Source organism: Cyrtonyx montezumae, unplaced genomic scaffold (assembly GCF_038088225.1).
Source record: "Cyrtonyx montezumae isolate F1298 unplaced genomic scaffold, pur_monq_1.0 scaffold_6, whole genome shotgun sequence".
Lineage (NCBI taxonomy): Eukaryota > Metazoa > Chordata > Aves > Galliformes > Odontophoridae > Cyrtonyx > Cyrtonyx montezumae.
The window spans coordinates 1,925,706-1,944,963 of record NW_027072067.1 but is presented as its reverse complement, the minus strand read 5'-3'; the positions used below and the strand labels follow the sequence as shown (position 1 = coordinate 1,944,963).

General features: G+C 44.7%; 1 protein-coding gene across 2 annotated transcripts in view; it reads right to left on the bottom strand.

Annotated features, from left to right (window-relative positions):
* Positions 1–14,555: 14,555 nt before the first annotated feature.
* Positions 14,556–19,258, bottom strand: part of HEMK1 (HemK methyltransferase family member 1) — a 28,364-nt gene continuing 23,661 nt past the window's right edge. The window contains exons 7-11 of one of the 2 annotated variants that reach the window (XM_065749373.1): positions 18,952–19,057; positions 17,874–17,969; positions 16,075–16,188; positions 15,676–15,744; positions 14,556–14,630 (exon numbers count right to left, since the gene is read on the bottom strand). In XM_065749373.1, the coding sequence (XP_065605445.1) occupies positions 15,708–15,744; positions 16,075–16,188; positions 17,874–17,969; positions 18,952–19,057 (353 nt within the window). In that variant the 3' untranslated portion in view covers positions 14,556–14,630; positions 15,676–15,707. Of the gene's footprint in view, positions 14,631–15,320; positions 15,745–16,074; positions 16,189–17,873; positions 17,970–18,951; positions 19,058–19,258 lie in introns of those variants that run through there. The other variant, XM_065749372.1, reaches the window with a different exon arrangement.

The following is a 19,258-nucleotide window of genomic DNA, read 5'->3' as shown; positions in this document are numbered from 1 at the left end:
CAAGGACAGGAGGTTGGAGACAAACCTCCACATGAGCCCATATGATCAAAGCAGGTGATCCTCCAAATGCTCTCTGCAGAGATTTTATCCCTCTGGGGCAGGCAGGCCACCAGTCACGCTCCCACCAACTCCTCCCAGCAGCATCGGGATTTCAGGTGGAAGTTTGCAGCTGTGTTGCAGACCAAGGTTGTGAAACAGGTCACTCTGTATGCTGTATTTCAGATGCTACCTACAAGTGTCCATCTGAATGGCTCAAGCATGGCAAAGCTATATGCACTCTGAAGTTCTTAAAATGAGAAGCACTACACCTTTGTACTAACAGGTTAGAAGAGAAGCCCCATCCAAATATAACCGTGATACGGCATATCTGTAGTTAAAACTTCACTTTTACACCTTCTCTTCCTCTGGCCCCATGAAATGAAAAGTCAACGGCTCACTACTTGCAGGAATAGTTTAGCATTGCTCCTTCTGGCCAGAGGCAGCACAGAAGAAAGAGTCTGAAGAGGACAACAGGCAGAAAGGTTGGTGGAGTTCCTGGCATGTATGGGTCCTCTCAGGGCATTGCACCATGTCAGCCTCCTGCAGGTGGATTCCCTCACCAAAGCCCAGCACTATTGTCTTGAATACAGACTTTTGCATCACACCAGCCTCCCTTCTTCCTCTTCCCTGAATATTAAGCTACATTTAAATCTAAACTTTGGGCAGCAGAATGCAGATAACCCTTGCATTCAAATGTTAAGAAGAAGTGGCACTGTTCATAATCGGAGCAAGAGATGTGGACATTAAAACTTAAATCCACCTCAGCCACTGGAGAAGCACCACAGTGTCTCTAAATGGTCTTCCACAAAGACTTCAGAAGACAGAACTTAGTCAAGAAAGGGGAAAGACAAGGTATTCCCCACTTCCTGCAGACCTTCCTCATTTTATTAATCTATCCTCTAACATGATTTGCCTCATCTTTCCATCTGTTGCATCTGCGCAATGAAACCACAAGTGGTGGCTGAACATTTCTGAGAACAGGAGGCCTTCCACATCCAAACTGCCAAGGTTTTCTTGTTGGCACCAACTATAAATTAGAACAAGAACAGGCTCACAGCACTTCCTTCTGAACCAATTCCCAGCGACGTACCACGCTCTGTCCTACAGTGCTCCCCATCCGCCTTACCAAAGGCTATTTATAAATCCTTGGAACTGGATTGTCTTTCAGGGAAGGCTGCAGGGTCCAGTCCATCAGGTGCTGGAATTCTGCGGGGCAGGAGCAGCACCAGGCTCCTCATGCCTTGTGGATGATGGCAGAGCTCCTTTTAGTCCTTAACCTTTTCCTTCACGGCAGGAAACCATGTCAGTGCAAGTGAACATGCCGCACCGGCACGAAGAACAACCCCGGCTGCCAAGCTAATTGTGGAGACAGGAACGGGTGCTAGGAGGTTCAGACTGGAGATAGGCTGCCTGTTTTATCAGAGTTGTTCTGATGCACTCAAATGAGCCAGGATGGGGGGAATGTAAATCCTCAGATAAAAACCTATTACGCAGTGCAGAGATTTTATTCTTTTAAAGAAAAAATCTTGACAAGCATTAATAGGAGTATCTACATTACAGAGAAATTCAATTGCTGAAAGGGCTTGAGAACCATCTTCTAGCAACAGCCCTCACTGCTGGCACAGGTAAGGGGAAAGACTGAAACTTATCTGTTTTCACTTAAGCTGTGAGAGAAAGAAGAAGAATGGCAGAGGAAAGAAAGAAAATGAAAGAAGTCGAAATTTGCCTGGACTCTCCCCTGTGCAAACTATGGCCTATGTTAAACTGATACAGAACACATGAGAATTTGTGGAAGTTTTTAGAGGAAGAAAGATTCATATTATGGTTCTTGAGTCTTTTATTTTCTTAATGAGTAGAACTTGCTGTTTTCATCCCCTCTATTTTATTTTTGGTTAAAAGAGAAGATTGCAGGGGTACTCAGTATATATGTAAGGCTACACCTCCCAAATACCTCATAATGCTCAGACAAACATCCCCAGGCAGCCTGCAAGAGGTATACTGTAACTGAACAGTTTGGGACAACTCAGTACAAACATTTTGTCCTTACAAAATAAGGAGTTTCTAACCTCATTTTTCAGATAGTGCAGGAAAAGGACAGAAAGGAAATCTGTTACCTGCAGACCGCACCTGTGTAAGTCCTTCAAGGGCTCCCTTCTCCCTACCAAAATTCCCTGTTGGCCCACGACCACTTGAAAAATCTAAGACCCATCTGCTTTAATGAGCTGCAGGCAAGGGAGACTGGCCACTTTTGAGAGACCTATGACATTTCACATCATCAGATAAGAGCCTGTTCTGGGAAACGGAATTTTTATACTCATCGTATCCTTCCAATGCATCGACTCCATCCATTAAAGGCAGCCTTCCAATGCTCTGCTTAGTTTTACTGCCAAGCCAGGATCATGCAGGGGAACAACTAACTGAAGTCTATTAGTAACAGAAAAACACTATGCAAAAGCAAACTCAGCAGAGCTGCACCATGGATACTACAGTAAATTTCAGAGGAGAAACAGATTCTTATTTTTTTTCCAAGCTTTTGCCCATCGCTCCCTGATTCTCTCCAGATCTGCAGCCAGAAGGAAGTAAACTGTTTCTCTTCCTGAATGTTCACATCTCATTATGAGCTGAAAAAGAGATACTTGCTCTGCATGCTCTACTACTCCTTTCACTCACAGTTCTGTCCTGTAACATCTAATTATTGTTTTCTTCTTGCACTCTTTACCTCAGTTCCAAACTGCTGCCATTTCTAGGAATACCTTTGTGCATACAACCACTGAGGGTTGAAGACTTTGTTTTAGTTAGCTGATTTCTGGCTTATCTACTTGCATTTTCCTCTCATTTACTAGCTTGAAAACTTCAACTTGCCTTATAGCTCTGACCCAAGGCAACAATGCCGTTGGGAAAACTCCCAAGAAATGACTTCATTTTCTCTCAACCAAAACATTTTCCCATGCTTTCAAGCAAACCCAACCAAGCTGGTTTGCAAAAGGGTCCTAGTATCTCCTCTGACAAAGGCAGTTCTACTAAACTTCCTTCTGCAATTTCACGGCTAAATGCTCTATTGGAAAGTTGCCACCAAAATTGTAGGCATTCCCAAATACGTCCTAGAACATATTTCAATCTTTAACAAAAATAAATCCACAGATATAGCATATAGGGAACAATGGACACAGAGACACAGCTACCCTACTACAGCCACAACTCAGATTTGTGACAGAAGGGAACAGAAAATGGCAGCAGCTGGGAAATAGAGAAGGAAGGTTTACAACAGCATCCTACTCTGCAGGTTTTGCTTCTGCAAGATGCTGTCTAAAGGCCCTATCCTTAATCAGATTAGTGAAGTCTCAAGTGAAGTCCTCAAACACTGGGATACAGCCAAAGCTGGCTATCTGCATAGCTCAGCTACCCTGAAACTCGCCTTGTCCTACAGCTGACTTCTAACTTGGCTGTTGGCTCTCCATTACAGCTGCTGACTACTGCAACTTGCTCTTTTGCCCAGACCTTGGGGTTGGGCCATCCGTAGCATTGGCATGCATGAAACAGAATGAGACTGCGTCAGAGATTTAATTTACTCTCTTTTTTGCTCCTGCAGGCTTCTCAGGTTCCTTCAGTTTCCACTTCTCTCTTTGAGACACTGCTCCAGAATCTCACTCCTCAAGTGGCTCGAAATCTAATTTTCAGGCTAAGTTTATTAATAGCAAATTTGTACCAATTTGTCCTTGCGCCAGTATTGATCTTTATTATAAAGCCCTCTCCTTCCCTCTAGTATTTACTTTGCAATGAAGTGTTTACAAAGAAACGTCACATTCCTCTTCCAGCCTTTGTTTTGCTCAGCAAAATAAACTGATCTCTTTTAGTTTTCTCTCATCTGCTGAGCTTTCTGGCCCTTACTCAACCTCTGAGCCCTGTTCTGCACCTGCTCCTATGTAAGTGCTCTTTTCTGACAGAACCATACACAGTGTTCCCAGCACTCTTGAATCTTGGTTTTAAACCTCCCTGTTTGTACCAGGACAGACTCCTTAAAACTATCCCTGAAAATATATCGGCCCCAGTACTTATCCATCGCGTTCCTATCAGCATCAAAGTTGCCCAGCTGCCTCCATAGCACCCTGCTCCTTCGCTGCTCTTCTCTCTGCTAGCACCTCAGGCAGATGAATCCTGTGCAGGCTGAGGATGTGCATGGCCCTCAGCTGCTGCCTGCACTCAGTTCTTGTTTCCCTGTGCTCCTGCAGGGCTCCCACACTGCGCACTAGTTGTACTGTCTTCAAAGCCAGCAGACTCTCACAGAACATTCCCCCCAGTCCCATACCTCCTTCCCCTGTTGGTCAGCTTTTCTGCCCACCTCTGATTGCCTGCACCTTCCTTAGGTCAGCCAGCAGTGCCAGGACTAATACTCCATCAGGGACCCAGACCTCTGCCCCGCTCAGAACTACACAGCTGCTAACCAGACTCCAAAGACACAGATGAACCACCCATCCCAAACGGCCAGATACAGCCACTGAAGCTCCCTGGTTGTCATGAACAACGGGGATGATCTTTCTTAATGTATGCTACTTCTCCTCATGTGTCCCTAGGAGCGAATCACCAGCTCCCTGCTCACAGGGAAAAAATCCTGCTGATTTCATTACACTGAGGTTTCCCTGCAATTTCTGGTACTGTAACCTGAGCTAGGATGTCTCTCAGATCGCAGCCTTTAACCTGGCCTTTCCAAGGCTCGTTTTGAGCACAAACCCACACAGCAAAAATGACACACAGAGTAGCAAGCAAAGGCATTCACATACCTGCATAAAGAACCAATCTGAATGTAGCTAAACCAGATCTTAGCTTAAGGAACAAAGAATTTCTCTGTTCTTCAAACCTTAATCTAGTTCTGTAAACTGATGCAAGTGGGGACATCTTGTTTTCTTGTGGACCTAAAAATCCGATGAGCACACTCATGGGACCTTGCCCAGTTCCAGGAAATGCCCTTATATCCTGTGCCCTCACGTGCTGCTCCCAGATCCTTGCAGTAATAACAGCCTTAAGGCTGCACAGCATAAACCAGCTCAGAGAATCTGCCTATTCTACTCTAACTCGGGAAATGCCACTCATCCCTCTCTCCACCTGCAACAAAACCGTTGGTGTTTTTATTTCTGACTTCTGGAGATCTCAGACTTCCCTGGTAGGTATGGGTGTGGTTTTTTGTTGTCCTTTGCCACGCCACAGCCCTCACAGAACTGCTCATCCACTGTGGATGCTACTCCCAAAGCAAAAACGTATGCTTCAAGCAAACAAGTTATGTGTCTTTATAGTATCAGTTTGTTTCAACTATATGGCATAACAACCTCACTGATTCCATCTGAGATTGATAAAGTTTTTGCCTGTGCTGTGAGCCACATTTCAATTTGGTTTCCCAACCTGTAGCTTCCCACCACTGTGGTGATGACTGCAGAAAGGCAACGAGAGAAACACTCCTCCACACGAGCAGCAGAAGCTCACCCACTAGGCTTCACATCACAATGCAAAGTGTGACAAGAAAGGAAACCAGGGAGCTGATAATTCTGCAGCCTCCCAATTAACACGTGCTATCATCCCTGCTCTGGCCTTCCCTGTTTTATTGGAACACGTTTGTATTCCTTGTTTGGGCAGCTCCTCAGAACAGAGAAGGAGGCATGAGTATATTTGCCATTTCCCCTGTGCAGAGGGAGCAGGGGGATGGTAGCAGAGGCCCAGCAGCGAGTGCACGCTGTCCTTTCCCTGATTGAGAGGCAGGAAAGATGGCAGCTGCTTGAACAACATGCTCCTGTGTGGGAGCCAAAGAAGAGCAGCTCACGCAAAGAAGGAATTTTTAGGACTTCCACTATGGAGACTTGGGAGTCCTAATGAGAAAGCTAAGTCTTCTGTACTCACAGTGCAAAGAGGCATAATGAATACTCACCAGCTTCACAGGGACAGAAAGGCAACTAGAAAGAAAGCACCACCTAAGTATTCTGATGGGAAAAGCTTCTTTTAAGAAGACATTAGTTTGATTTTATAAAGAGCATTGATTTTGATGAAAACGTTCCTGCCAAAGCTACTTGGACCAGCTTTGCTTCTGGCAGCTCCGCAGCTCTATTTCAGAGCTTCCAAATTGCACATATTTTATCCTACAGGCTTTTATACCACATATATCATTACTGCCTTGCCCTAACATAACAGTAGCTGTGAAATATTTCATCTTTTTTAAGATTATTAGATGAAATGCATTATGCTACAGAACAAAATGTTACCTGCTTTCTTAGATGAAGACATTCTTGGGTGTTATAATGGCACTGTCAAGCTTTCATACATTGTAAACAATGGACTTCCTGTTCTAGGGAATAAGATATTTCAATCCACACTAAGTAGCAGCTGATCTTATCAATCAAAAGAATGTTTTCCTATGCAACACATATACTATGACTATTGTATACTCAGCAAATCAGCAGTAAGTAGTACAACAACTTAAAATGGGTATAATTCAAAATGAAAATTCAGAAATCACTGAGCAAAGCATTTCTAAAATCAAAATCTGGGACATGGTGTTCTAGTGGGAAATTTTAAAATAAACTATTTAATTCTGATTAAAGAAGGGAAGAAAAAAAGAACAAACAAGCTTTACAGTGTCAGAGCTTGTCAGGAAATGGCAGTTCTGAGTTCAGGCAGCATGCATTAATTCTGAGAAGCCTGAGCAGGTTTGTTTTTTTTCCATAAGGAAAAAGTCCAAGAGGATCAGGATAGAGGGAATTCTGCAAGGACACACAGCACAAGCAGCAAGGATGCAGGAGGGCAGGCCCAGAGGGGTGTGAGTGCCACACCAGGACGGAGTGCAGTTCTGGTGGAGGAGTAAGGCACTGCTGGATCAGAAGAGCACGGGGAAAAAATGGGGGGGCTGCCTTACTTCTTCAGCCAGAAAAGCAGCAGGTCAGCTCGCCAGGGAAAAAGTGCCATGCTCCTGGTGCCCATGACTCAGGCCCTTTCACGACCATGACCTATCCTGGCCTCTCCATCCTGACCCTTCTTAGTAACAACGTTACTCAGTTGCTAAATTAAATAACACCTAACTAATTTATTTATCCTGATTTTTACAAGTGACAAAGGCAACCTGTTTAAAGACAAACACTTCACTATCTACACCCCTTTTCTTTCCTGCATAGGCAATGATGGATGGAAAAGCCAAAATTAAATGAATTATTAACTGCCTCCACAATCTTGGCTTCAACACTGGTCAATAATGCATGCAGTTGATCCTTGAAATAAGACAGATGATATCTTTGCTGGGCTTATGGAACTTTATCCATGGAGTTCATTGCACAATTGAGGATCTGCATCACATATGTGTGTGTGCACATGTCACTGAGGCAGAAAAGGTTATGATGCTGAACAAAGGGCCACTGTCTGCTGACACGAACGAGACAAAGAACTCACTGACCTGGAAGCTGAAGTACAAAAACTGCTTGCAGCCTGAGTGCCCCCTGCCCATACGTATTAAATGAAAAAGTCTTGTTGGAGTGCAGGATAGCCTTAATCTGCAAACAAAACACATGCTAGCAGCATGACTTTCACCCCAGCAAACCTCATCATCAGCCACAAAATGAGATGAAAGGTGATGCAGCAGTAAAGTACATTTCAGAGTGGGATTTTTCTGTCACAAGCTCATTCCAAGTTATTTAGCATAAGGAAATTTACCTATGGAAGCCAACAGTGTTGGCATAGGGAGAGTTACACAAGACACTGGCAGGAGAAATAAGTACTGAAAGGTTAGAGAAAGATGGAACAACCTGTGAGAACAGCTTTTAAGCAGTACGGCAATACAGATTTGCTGTGCTTGCTTGCAAAGGGTCAGAGGAGGACTTGAGAGAGGCAGTAAGCTCAGAGTCAAAAGGGGTGGTGAGAAGGTCATCCTCAATGAGTGCCAGAGCAACATGGAAAAGGAGAAAAGTCTCACCAGCTTAACAACCTCATGTCCCTGGAAAGGCTTAAATCAGTGGGGGGGATCCTTGTTTCACAGAACACAAACACTGCATGGCAGCAGGTGGGCCAACTTCAGCCCAGCTGGAGCATGCAGGGCGACTTCACTGAGGTCAGCCTAGCAGCCTACTCTGGATTTACAGCTGGCATATCAAAGCCCAGCACAAACCTATGAGCATTTCAGAGCCACAGTGAGGATTCTGCCATCAGAAGGCACTCCGCTGGGCAAAGCTGCTTTTGTGACAGCTCAGGCTGCTAGGTTCAGGACTCCACTGCAGCAGGTGCTTGATAGCACACTGTGCCCCACAGTGCCCATGCCATAGCACATGTAGAAACTCAGGAGACAAGCTAACAGTCGGAAAGAACATCAGCTAGCATCATATGTGAAAGATTTGGATTTCCACAAGAATTGCTCAAGTGTTTGTTAGTGGGCTGGTTTATCTCCCACACACTCACACGTACCATTGCAACCAGTGTTTACAGGACCTCAGGCAAGCAGCACCTTTGTGCCACACTTCAAGCAGTGCTCTGCTGCCCATGGAACAAGGCTCCTCAGGGTGCCATGCTCAGTTCTCTGCTGCACCGCTGCTCACTGTTGTCCCTATGGGACACCACAAAGCCATCCACTCTGCAGAAGGGGCTCCATTCACCCTCTGACATGCACACTTTAAGCAGAACTGCTCAGTCTGTCAATTGAACAAAGCCTGTACCCTATGGACACTCAGCTTCACACCCGTGCTCTTCATTTCAGAGTAGCAAAGCAGGAACTTGGCAGCACAGGCCATCCCATCCTAGAAGTCTTAGCTGTTTTAGCACACTCCTTCTCAAGGATCTTGTCTTCTTTAGATGGATCTCACAGGGTGATTTGGTCACCGCTCCCTCCTGCTTCTCCATCACACTCAGCATTTTTGCATGCTCAGCTCCTGCAATATTTAGCAATGACTCTGCAAGTGACGCAAACTGCTCCCTCATGCTACATCTCAAGGTTGAGAATCCTCAAATCAAACACCTCTGGCCATATTCTCCCATCTTTTCTTCATGCAAAGAGAATGGAATAGCAATAACTGCTATAATAACTACTCTCGAGGCACTATCATTCTCCCAGCTGATAGCTGTGATGGTTATACTGTTTAAAAGAAGATGAGAAGCAGTGAAGTGAGAAACCAGGAAGATTTCCAGAAGTGTCATTAAGAACAGTTGAGCTCTTTCCCTTGCCATTTGCATTGGCCCTAGATGTTTAGATGGCAGATCCTTCTTTGCCATACTGCAAATTCTTCTCCATGCTGCAGTTCCAGCCTGGGAGCTGAGAATCTGTTTTCTGATGCTCTATGCCATGGGCAGGATGATCTCAGAATACCTCAGCTGTCACAGAAGAATGAATGAAGGCTGAGACTATTTAAACAAGCTGAAACCAGATGAGATACTTAATGGGGATGAGGTACTTTCCTCCCCAGGCATTAGTTTGTTTGCATGCTCGTTCTAAGGCTTTATATCCTGTGGTAACTTTGCTCATGTAGCCACACTTATGGCTGTAACACTGCAACTGAAATTAGTTTCTTGTTGATGCCCATTCTCAACAAAATTGTACGAGCATGCAAGACAAAAGTGACTGTTCAGGTTTTGCTGTTGAAAGGAAAATGAATGATGAAGCTAAAGACCTTCAGAGCTAGGAAGCTGCTATTTAAAATTACAGTTCTGACATGAACCACATAAGGTAGACAAACCATGGAGACCACAATGTGTGGCAGTGCTGCAGCAACAATGCATTTCATCCTCCTGCACTGCAAAAGCATCCCTGGCTGTTACAAACAGGACGCAGATCTAACTTTCTGAGCACTCTGCAGCAGGCTGGTTTGCTTGGGTCATGCTCTCATCGTGCTCAAAGACACTTTTGGAAAATGTAGCAATGGTACTCTGACTTACTCCCACATCTTTTGGTTTTGCACAAGCATCACTGAAAATAAGCAAAACAAACCTGATATATCGTGTTGTAGCATGGTGCTGTTGTCTCATGCTCTGTCTGGGTACGATGGAGGTGAATGCCACAGGAGAGTCACAGACGTTTCCTTACATTCACTATATGAGGCACTCTTAGAATATTCTGAGACAGTAAAGTGATATTTATCACAACCACAGCACCAGGAGGCAGAGGAAGCAAAAAAAAAAAAAGAAAAAAGACACACAGCAGGGATCCCAATCCAGGTCTGGCAAATCCCAACACATGTGCAAACTGGTGGCAAGTTTCTAGCAAATGGTGTTACACTTTACAAAGGGAGCAGAGCGGAACAACAGTTTGTTTGTTTCTAATCAGGAAACAGTAGACAGAAGAGAATGCAAGCAACACCTGTTTTGGGGCAGAGCTGGGATTACTTGAGCCTTGCTCATGGGTAGGAACAGGCGTCACCAGGTTCCTCTGCGTTTGTCCTTTCAACTTGCCTCTGTCCCTGCCCTGAAATCTTCTAGCATGTGGATTTCTCTTTCTTCAGGTACATGAGAGAAAGCGATTTAGAGCAATTTACACAAACAGACAATCCCTCAAATACAGCTGATCTTGCAAGTGTTCCAGTACATGTGCCCACACCATTTTGCCCAGATGTCTGAGCACGGGTCCAGCCCTGGAACTGTGTGCACAGAGCACACACATCAGTGTGATCTCACCACTCCCTGCCAGCATGCTCCTCAGCCTGCTCTATTCTTTTCCATTCTTTCTACCTTGAGCCTAACACAACCCTTACACACAGTCTCCACAAGGGATCAAAAACCCAAACTGAAATGAGCAGGCCATCTGGCAAACTGCTCATACTTTTATTCCACCTTCAGAAGGCCAGCCTGCCAGACACACTGTGGCTGAGACCAGACTGGGAGGGTCAGCACCCTGCAAGGCCCCACCTGCTGCTCACAGGGGCAATAACAGAAGCACTCCAGTCTGAGGTTTGCACATTTGCATGCTGGGAACAGTTAGGTGCAAGGCTATGAATCCTGAGCTTTTGTCATCCTAAGCCCAACTGGAACAGAGGCAAACGCAAGGCAAGAGAGCTGGTTACAGGTCTGATTCTGCAACCTACTGCATGCTGTTAGAACATCCTTGATGTTACAGTAGCTTATGCAACCTGTCCCAAATCTCAGCAACTGAATGACAAGTGTGATCCGGCTACGAACCCAGAGCAAAGGGATAGTACTATGTAGACAGCCTGCTGTACTCACCAGGCACTGTACAAATCATGCTGAGTCTTGTGAGCAGCTGCCAGGGATAAGCAGCAGAGAAAAGCTGTGAGATGACCCTCCACAGGGAGGGAGAACAACTGAAAGCCCACACACTTAACTGAAAGCACATTAAAACATCTGTGGAAGAGACAATAGGCTGAAAAAACTTTAATAAAGTCTCTCTTGGTATCTCATCATCATCTCAACTGTGAGAAAGAAGCCTTCTCCCTCTGGGTGTTTGTCCCTCTGGATGCAAAAGAAAACAAGTTTCTAAACAAAAACTTTAAATACAGCTTTTGAAAACTTGCCCAGACAAACAAAACATTAATGCAAGTCTTGGCCTGGTCTCCACTGCTTGGGAAATAACTTCTCCCCACAATAACAGAAGCTGTAGCAGCTCTATTATTTCAATCACCACAAGCACAAGCATCTCCCTGCAGCATGGCTGAAGCACTCTACCCTTCAGCATGCTCTGCCCTCCTTTCCAGCAGGGTGTGCATGAGATACACAAAAACACCACGGTGGTGTTTCCTCAGAAATGAGGACTGTAAGGAAGCACAGGATCAGACTGATAGAGGGAAGCTGCTCTGAGGGAAGAGCAAATTCTGCACCTCAGGACAAGAGAAGTAGTACCCAGCTTCAATGAAGGCAAAGACAACTAGGTACTAAGGACAACTTTCCTGCTGTAACAAGAATAACAACACCATAACAGACTGTGTGCAAAAAGCCCAATCATCATGCCTTTTAGGTCAAGCTAGGAAAACATGAATGATGTAAGCCAGACTGATCCTTGCTTGTACAGGGAAATTACGCTACGTGACTACGGAGCTCTCTTCTAACCCACTGTACTCATACACCCATTCAGCCATCCAGCTCCACAGAGGCTTCCTGCACCACCTTGGTAGAGTCCCCATGTCCACCAGCTGTGCACCCGGAAAGGCATCTCATCCCTGCCTCACATTTCTTAGACTCTCTGAGGCTCTCAGGAAGTCTGTTTCACCCCATACTCCGAGTGGAAAACAAAAGCAGGGGTGGCACTTGCACTTCAAGATACATACATGGAAGTTGCACCAAAGCAAAAATGGATTGTCCAAAACCATGGATCAGTGCAGCCCTGAGGGGGATTCAGGCCACCTGTTAACAGCACAGTTACAACTCCAGTCCTACAGCACAGCCACGAGGACCCCTCCCAGCCTCCCTACACTAGGCCTGTACTGCAGCACAGAAACAGTTAAAGCCCCACTTGGCAGTCATATCCAGAGTCCTCCGTGGAGCTGGGGGCTGCGCCCTGTCCTGCTGCCAGCACACAGGAAGCCTGCTCCCCGTGGACACAGCTGGCTAGGAACACAGCACCATCTGCAGGGCTCTGCCATGCACCAAGCCTTCCCCAGCCCCAACTCAGAAGGCCGGCAAGATCCTGGTAGGCACTTTGCACCAGGTCACTCTCCAGAAATACACCTGAACCGCACTCATCGAGGTCCTGCAGGAAAACAAGGCCCCTCTGAAAGCATCATTTCAGAACCAAGCTGTTGTTTCAATACAGTTCTAAATACCCACCGAGACGCCAGAAAATTAAACGCATTTTGATAGTGATTATGTAAAGCATCAGCCTTTCTATGGCTCAAGGGAGCAGCTGCACGGCTGCAGGGAGCTGACGTGCACAGGAGATTGCTGGCATCAGCACAGGCAGCAGACACAGTCGGTGCTTTAGCAAGTGCTCTGGGAGCATCTGAGGTTCTTGCAGCTACCACATCCAAAGAGCTGCACAGTGCTTCTGTACCAAAAGGAGCCTGGGCCAATGTGTGCAAAGCAGTGAAGAACACATTGTACTACAGCAGCACATTCCCTCAGATGCAGGTCTGACAAATCCCGCCTCTTGGGAGGAAGAACAATTTTTCTTCATTCTTGTCTTTATGAGAAGGTCAGCAGCACCATGTGGTTTTCCAGAGATGTGTAACCACTATGCAGTGCGAGCCCAGGGACATGCAAGCATTTCTGTTATTGCTTTTGCTATAAATATAGGAATTTTAACACTTGTCCTACTGGATTAGACCAAAAGTCCATCACTCAGAAAGCCTACGGCTCAGACCTCCAATGAGTGCTTGCTCTGATGAAAGGTGGCTGCATCCTGCAGCTCAGCCAGCAGTGCTCTCAGAGGAGCAGCTGACTCCAGCCAGCTGATGGAAGCAGCCTGCCCTACAAAAATGCAACGTGATGTTCTGTAACACCCTCACGAGTGCATCACCCAGCTTCTACAGTATCCTGCAGATGCACACCGTGCTTCTTGGCTCTGTTTCATAAATACTGTCAACACCAAGACAAAACATTTCAGAAATCAAATTTAAAGACCTAAACCTGACAAACTTAGCTAAAGACACTAACATATTAATGTTCTTAATTACTAGAAACAAACCAACCACCACAGTATCTCCCTGATCACAACCTGTAGTCACCACTGCCAGAATCACCTGGACCGAAACTTGATTTCCAAACCTAGGATCAAGTACATTCTAACTGAACATTTTTCTCCCTTTCCATCCATTTCCTCTACTTTGATGAACCACTGCAGGTAGCACAGTCTGATGAGGGCTCATCAATTCATGTACAGAGTGTACAGGATGGGCAAAGGCAAACTCCTGGGGCCAGCAGAGTGATGGGATAGAGCAAAAGGCTAGTGCATGAGAAGAACTGAAAACAACACTGAGGGTAAGGAGAGGATCAAAGTGCAGTGAGCTGGGCACTGGTGCATCAGAAAAAGTTCAGGTACCTATGAAAAAGCAGAGCTACGGCTTAAAAATCAACAAGTGAATGAGTGCAGCACAGGCAGGGGAAAAACAGACTAGATGCAACAGCCCTCTGAATCTGCTTTGGCCCTCCAAACAGATGACAAATTTGCTGATGCAGGACCACTTGTTTCTGGCTATGCAAGTTCAGTACAGGCATACTGCCTGACAGCACGCTGCCTGCACACTCAGACTGCCTGGACACTCTTCTCCCTTCTATGCTCACCTCCAACAGCCCAGCAAATGCTTCCATTCAGACTGATCCAGATCCTTTGGTTTCTTTCTTTCCTTCCCTGGCTAGCTATGATAAAGAGAATTTGCAACATTAGAAACAGCAATGAGCAGCAGCAGCAGCTTGGATTTAACCCTTCTGATACTTATGTCGTGATCTTGACTGTCACTTTCAGGGATTTCTCTCAGTGTTGTTTCAGACAGCCCTAATCTAAGTTGCACTTCCCTGACAAAGGAATGGACCTCAGCTGTTCTTATGAGTGCCAAGATACTGGGTCTTACTTCAAACTTAGCCTGCTGCCAAATTCTGTACAACTCTTTTCCTCTCACCTTCTTGACTTCTCCATCTCTGAAACTGGAGCAGCGACTCCGGCCTTCTTTGTAAAGTCTCACATTTCAAAGCCTTACCTGGAAGTTAAGCATCAGTATTACTATCAGAAGAAATTCAAGGATCCCAGATATTTATTCAGACCTGCTAGCATGTTTGAAAACTCAACTGCAAAGCATTTCTTGTAAGACTCAGGTTAACCCACCACAACACTACCTTTGTTATGATGGTTTTATTGTTTCTGGCAGCATCAAGAAAGTGTTAGGTGCTGCAGATTCAGACAGTTTTACCAAGAGCTCCTTCCTCTTAAGTGACCCTATACAGCCACAAATATGGAGTGAAAGTATGTCAGGAAGAGGTGCTTTTCCAGTTGCAGTCCTTAACTGTCTAAACAAAAGGCTTTCCCTTCTAGTCCAAATAAGCTTATGGGGCTAACTGATTCATAGACTGTTGTCCTCTTCCCAAATCCATCTCAACCCATGTATGACCAAAATCACTTCACCTGAGCTGCAAAACTCTGTCTGTCCAAAGCAATCATGGTGTAATGTGTGCAGTGATGCTTCAATGACATTCAGGACTAGGAAACAAAGGCTGCTTTGCTTTGGAGAGCAACATCAGAGCATCAGGATCCTAAAGAAACATGAATTTGAAGCGTGCAAGTTAGTCATGTCCCATCATAACTGCACATTTGTGAGCCACTATGAGGCACAGTTGGGACCATTATCATCCAGTCTGGTCATATTCTAAAATTTATCTCAAGGTTAACATTCTTTCTAGATGAAATGAGTGATATGACATGTTGACAAGCTGTATTTGTAACATTTTCTTTTTTAATTTGCTATCACAGCAAGGAAATAACTAAAGCTGTGAACTCCTCCTTATTTGGTTCCGAGATTAATGAGACACTTCAGCAGAGTGAACTAGAGAGTTTCACAAAGTTCCCTGAGGAAGGTCAAACACTTCCAAACACTCTTGTGATCCTCTGCAACTCTAGGTGAAGTCTGTGTCAGGAAATGAGGGGTCTGTCACTGCATGGAGAAGTCAGTGCACTGGAAAATGGACACTTCTTTTGTCACGCAGCTTTCATCAAGCCATTCAAGTAGGGCACACCAGCAAAAAGCTTACTGCAAGAAAGGACGTTGTTTCTGGTACAGCTGTCATCTGCTTTGCTTTTGGATGTGCAGAAATCTAGGTCTGTGGGAGAAAAACGAGCACAGCTTTAAGTCTTGATAGGGTGAACACAGTTCTACTTCCATCATATAAAGGTGGCAATTTTCCAATAGCAGTAATCCCACCAGAAATGCTTATTGGGCCAGAATCTCTGACTCAGAAACATTTACCAGATTATCTCATGATATAAGAAAGTTCAGATAGTTGAGAAGAGTCCCTGATTTGCTAAAGTTTGGCTTCAGCTGCTGACTTTCTCTTGCTGTGTTTCATTCAATATATTAGGACATAGGGATCTAATCTATAAGGGACAGAGTCACATATTTGAAGCGAAAAACTTAAGTGAAATAGACATACTTGCCACAAAAGTCCTTGTGAATAGCACGAAGTGTGAGGAGCAAGTCAGGATGTGCACATAGCCAATCCTCCACCATATCTGGGTGTCTGGGATCAACTTCCAGAAACACACTCCTGAAAAGATGTCGGAAGATGCACATAAAATTAAGAACATCCTCTACGGAATGCTGCAAAGCAGTAATCATAAAACAGACTGCAGCTATCGATTTAGGACACAGATTCCAACTGCCTCCTTCAGAGGGAGGAAATGTTGACCCTAAGGGGAACTTTCATGGTACTCCCCTGTGACAGCAGTTAAATCCTGGTTCTGAGATGTGAGAACCCCTTCTGAAATCCACGAAGGAAAGGATTTGTCTTTCTGATACCCACAAAGAATTAAAGTGGAGCAGGCTGTTCTATGATCCAAATGCATGAATGTTGAACACTGGCAACGTGGAGTTCCTTCGTATAAGCAGGGTGACATTAAGTCCCAGTAGTGAGAGTCAAAGTACAAGTCAGTGCACACATTTTACTGTGATTATTATCTCCATAGATGAGTTATGAAACCACCACCAGGTTTCAGGCCATACAGATTATACATATCTGATTATACAGAAGAGAGTGCAACAGGGATAAGGGAACTAGTCAGGCAGCCTCAAACACAGCTTGGTCGCAGAAGACCACTTCCATCTTTGCTGCAACCAGGCTTTGTGACATCAGCTCATTTCTGAGGTGGAACCACCCTAGCTTACAGGCATGTGGAAATGGACTACAGCCTTTGACAGTTTAGCAAGATAGAAGTTAAACAGGCAAAGCACAGAGGCCAAGCCCCAACCCTATGCTCTCTTGAGAATTCCTGAACAGTTCCACACTGAACACTCCCTATAAAGTCACCAAACTAATTACAAGCTGGGTGTGGTTCTTGTTACTGACCTTAAAAGACTCCCACCCCACAATGGGGGCTCCACTTTAAAAAAAAACAAACAAACAAAAAGGAATGGGAAAAATATCTTAATTGCTAAGCCCAAGGGACTGATGTCTGCTGCTGGGAAGCCCTGGGGAGCAACGACTGCTCTTGTGGCCGTGCAGAAAAGAAGGAGCTAATTATTTTCATTGTGCTTCCCAATACTCCTCATTTTCTTCCCAAAACAACAGATTTTCAATGATGCCATTAAGGCAAGGAATTTTCAACAGGATATGGGAATGCCAGGGCATAAAAGACATTTGGGTATCAGCACGATGATCTTCAAGCATAAAATGCATCCCACTTGACAGCAAACAGAAACCAAGCAGCCCCAAGTGTTCCTCATGCAGAAATCTAACATTTAAGAAACGGTCTCTGACTGATTACCATTATTCTCCCAGGACATTCAGCACTGGTTCCTGGCACAACACACAAGCCTCCCCTAATTAAAGAATCAGAAGGAAACAGATCTACATCCATTCTCACAGGGCTTTATGTTGTTTCTCCCTCAATAGCTTTCCTACTTAGAAAGCTCCTTTTTCTGTGCTTCCTCTGTTCTCTCTCTCATGTTCTTTCTCTCGCTGCTTTGAGCTTTAAAGATCTCATTTTGTTAATGACTATGAAACACCAGCACTAATCAAAGAAGGCCCATATCCCTACATTAACAAATTTCAAACTGATTTTGCTTATACACATGACTTTGTTGTTGTTTTTTTTAAACAAACAAAAAACCACTACTATTACTAGATGGGCATTTTTGCAGTTACTTTCCCCCTGTACTATGCTATATAAAACAAAAACAGTAGTTACATATGCAGACAGAAGATGCGAAATTCTAAAGGAAGACCATGCTCACCCAGAATCCTTCAGAAGAGAAGGAGCCAGAGTCAGAATTGTTTTGATGACTCTCATCCCATCATCTCCCCCATCCAGAGCATCAAGGTCCTCATAGCTAGAGGTTGGAAATTAGACATTAATAGCAATTCATACAGCATGAGCCATGCCCTTGAAGATGCACTGCCCTGCTCCACAGGGAAAGGTGCAACTAATAAACTCCAGCCCTGTTATAGCAGGTGAGAGCATTCATTGCTTTTAGGAGACGAACAGCAGAGCCACCTCTAGGCTGAGAAACCCCAAGATAAGCACAAGCAGAAAACATTCCTTGGACTCTTTCCTAAAACTCAGAGTCAATTGCACCCAGGATGACAGCTTTAACATATGGGAATGTTCTCTCTGTGCTAGCTAGACAGGGATAGAGTGGGTTGTACAGCAAAGGAGCACTTGCTTTATTTCAGCTATGTCAATAGCCAGGTTGGACTGCCTTCCAGCCCAGCAAAGCAAACTCACACGTAGAAAATTCAGCCACTTTCAAGGACAGATTCTGCTACCATACACATTTTGCATAGGGGTGAGAAAGGGACTCTGTCCTGACATGCATGACAATCACTTCTGAGAAAGACCAGCACAGACAGAACAGTTCCACAACCCCACATTGCTTCTTCATGTTTATGTGGGTTTGTTTGTTTAAGGCAAGTCTTTTGATTAAAATGGCTCACAGTATTTCCACCTAGATTTCTTTCATCACAAAAAGCTGCTCTGATTAATTATTCTTACTTTCATAAACTCACAGCAACTGTGAAAAAAAATCGAACATGAAAAGCGTTCTGGAACAGTTTTGGATTGGAAAATTAGTAATCTCAAAGTCTTTGCTTCTTCCATTTTTATTAATGCTTAAAATATTTTGATATTGTTTCCAGACTTGTAAGCAGTACCGAAGTAATGCTATACTACTGTATGCCACATATGAGCACACCTACAACTATGCACATTTACTACATTTCCCCACTGTGTGCAAGTGAGTGTGCAATATAAGAAAGCAGCCAGAAAGCTTTGCTTCAAGGAACAGGAAATGGAAAACCCGTGTGTCTGATTACCGGAGGATCTCTGCATCCAGGGAAGCCATGTCTTCATGGAAGACATATGGAGGGTTACTGACTATGAAGTCCATTGGGCCCCAAGGTAGAAGCTGTTGGGCAGAACCTAAGAAAGAATCACAACCAGCTCTTGATCACAGTAATGCTCCCTCTAAGCTCAGTATCAAAATTCTATACAAAAAACTGTCTCTCCAGGCACCTGCAAATGGTTCTGCTTCTCTCTCATAGAATTTTACCCCATTTCTTTTTGGGATAGCAGGGCCTGGCTACCCTCCCCCACCCTGTATGCAAAATGACATGATATTTA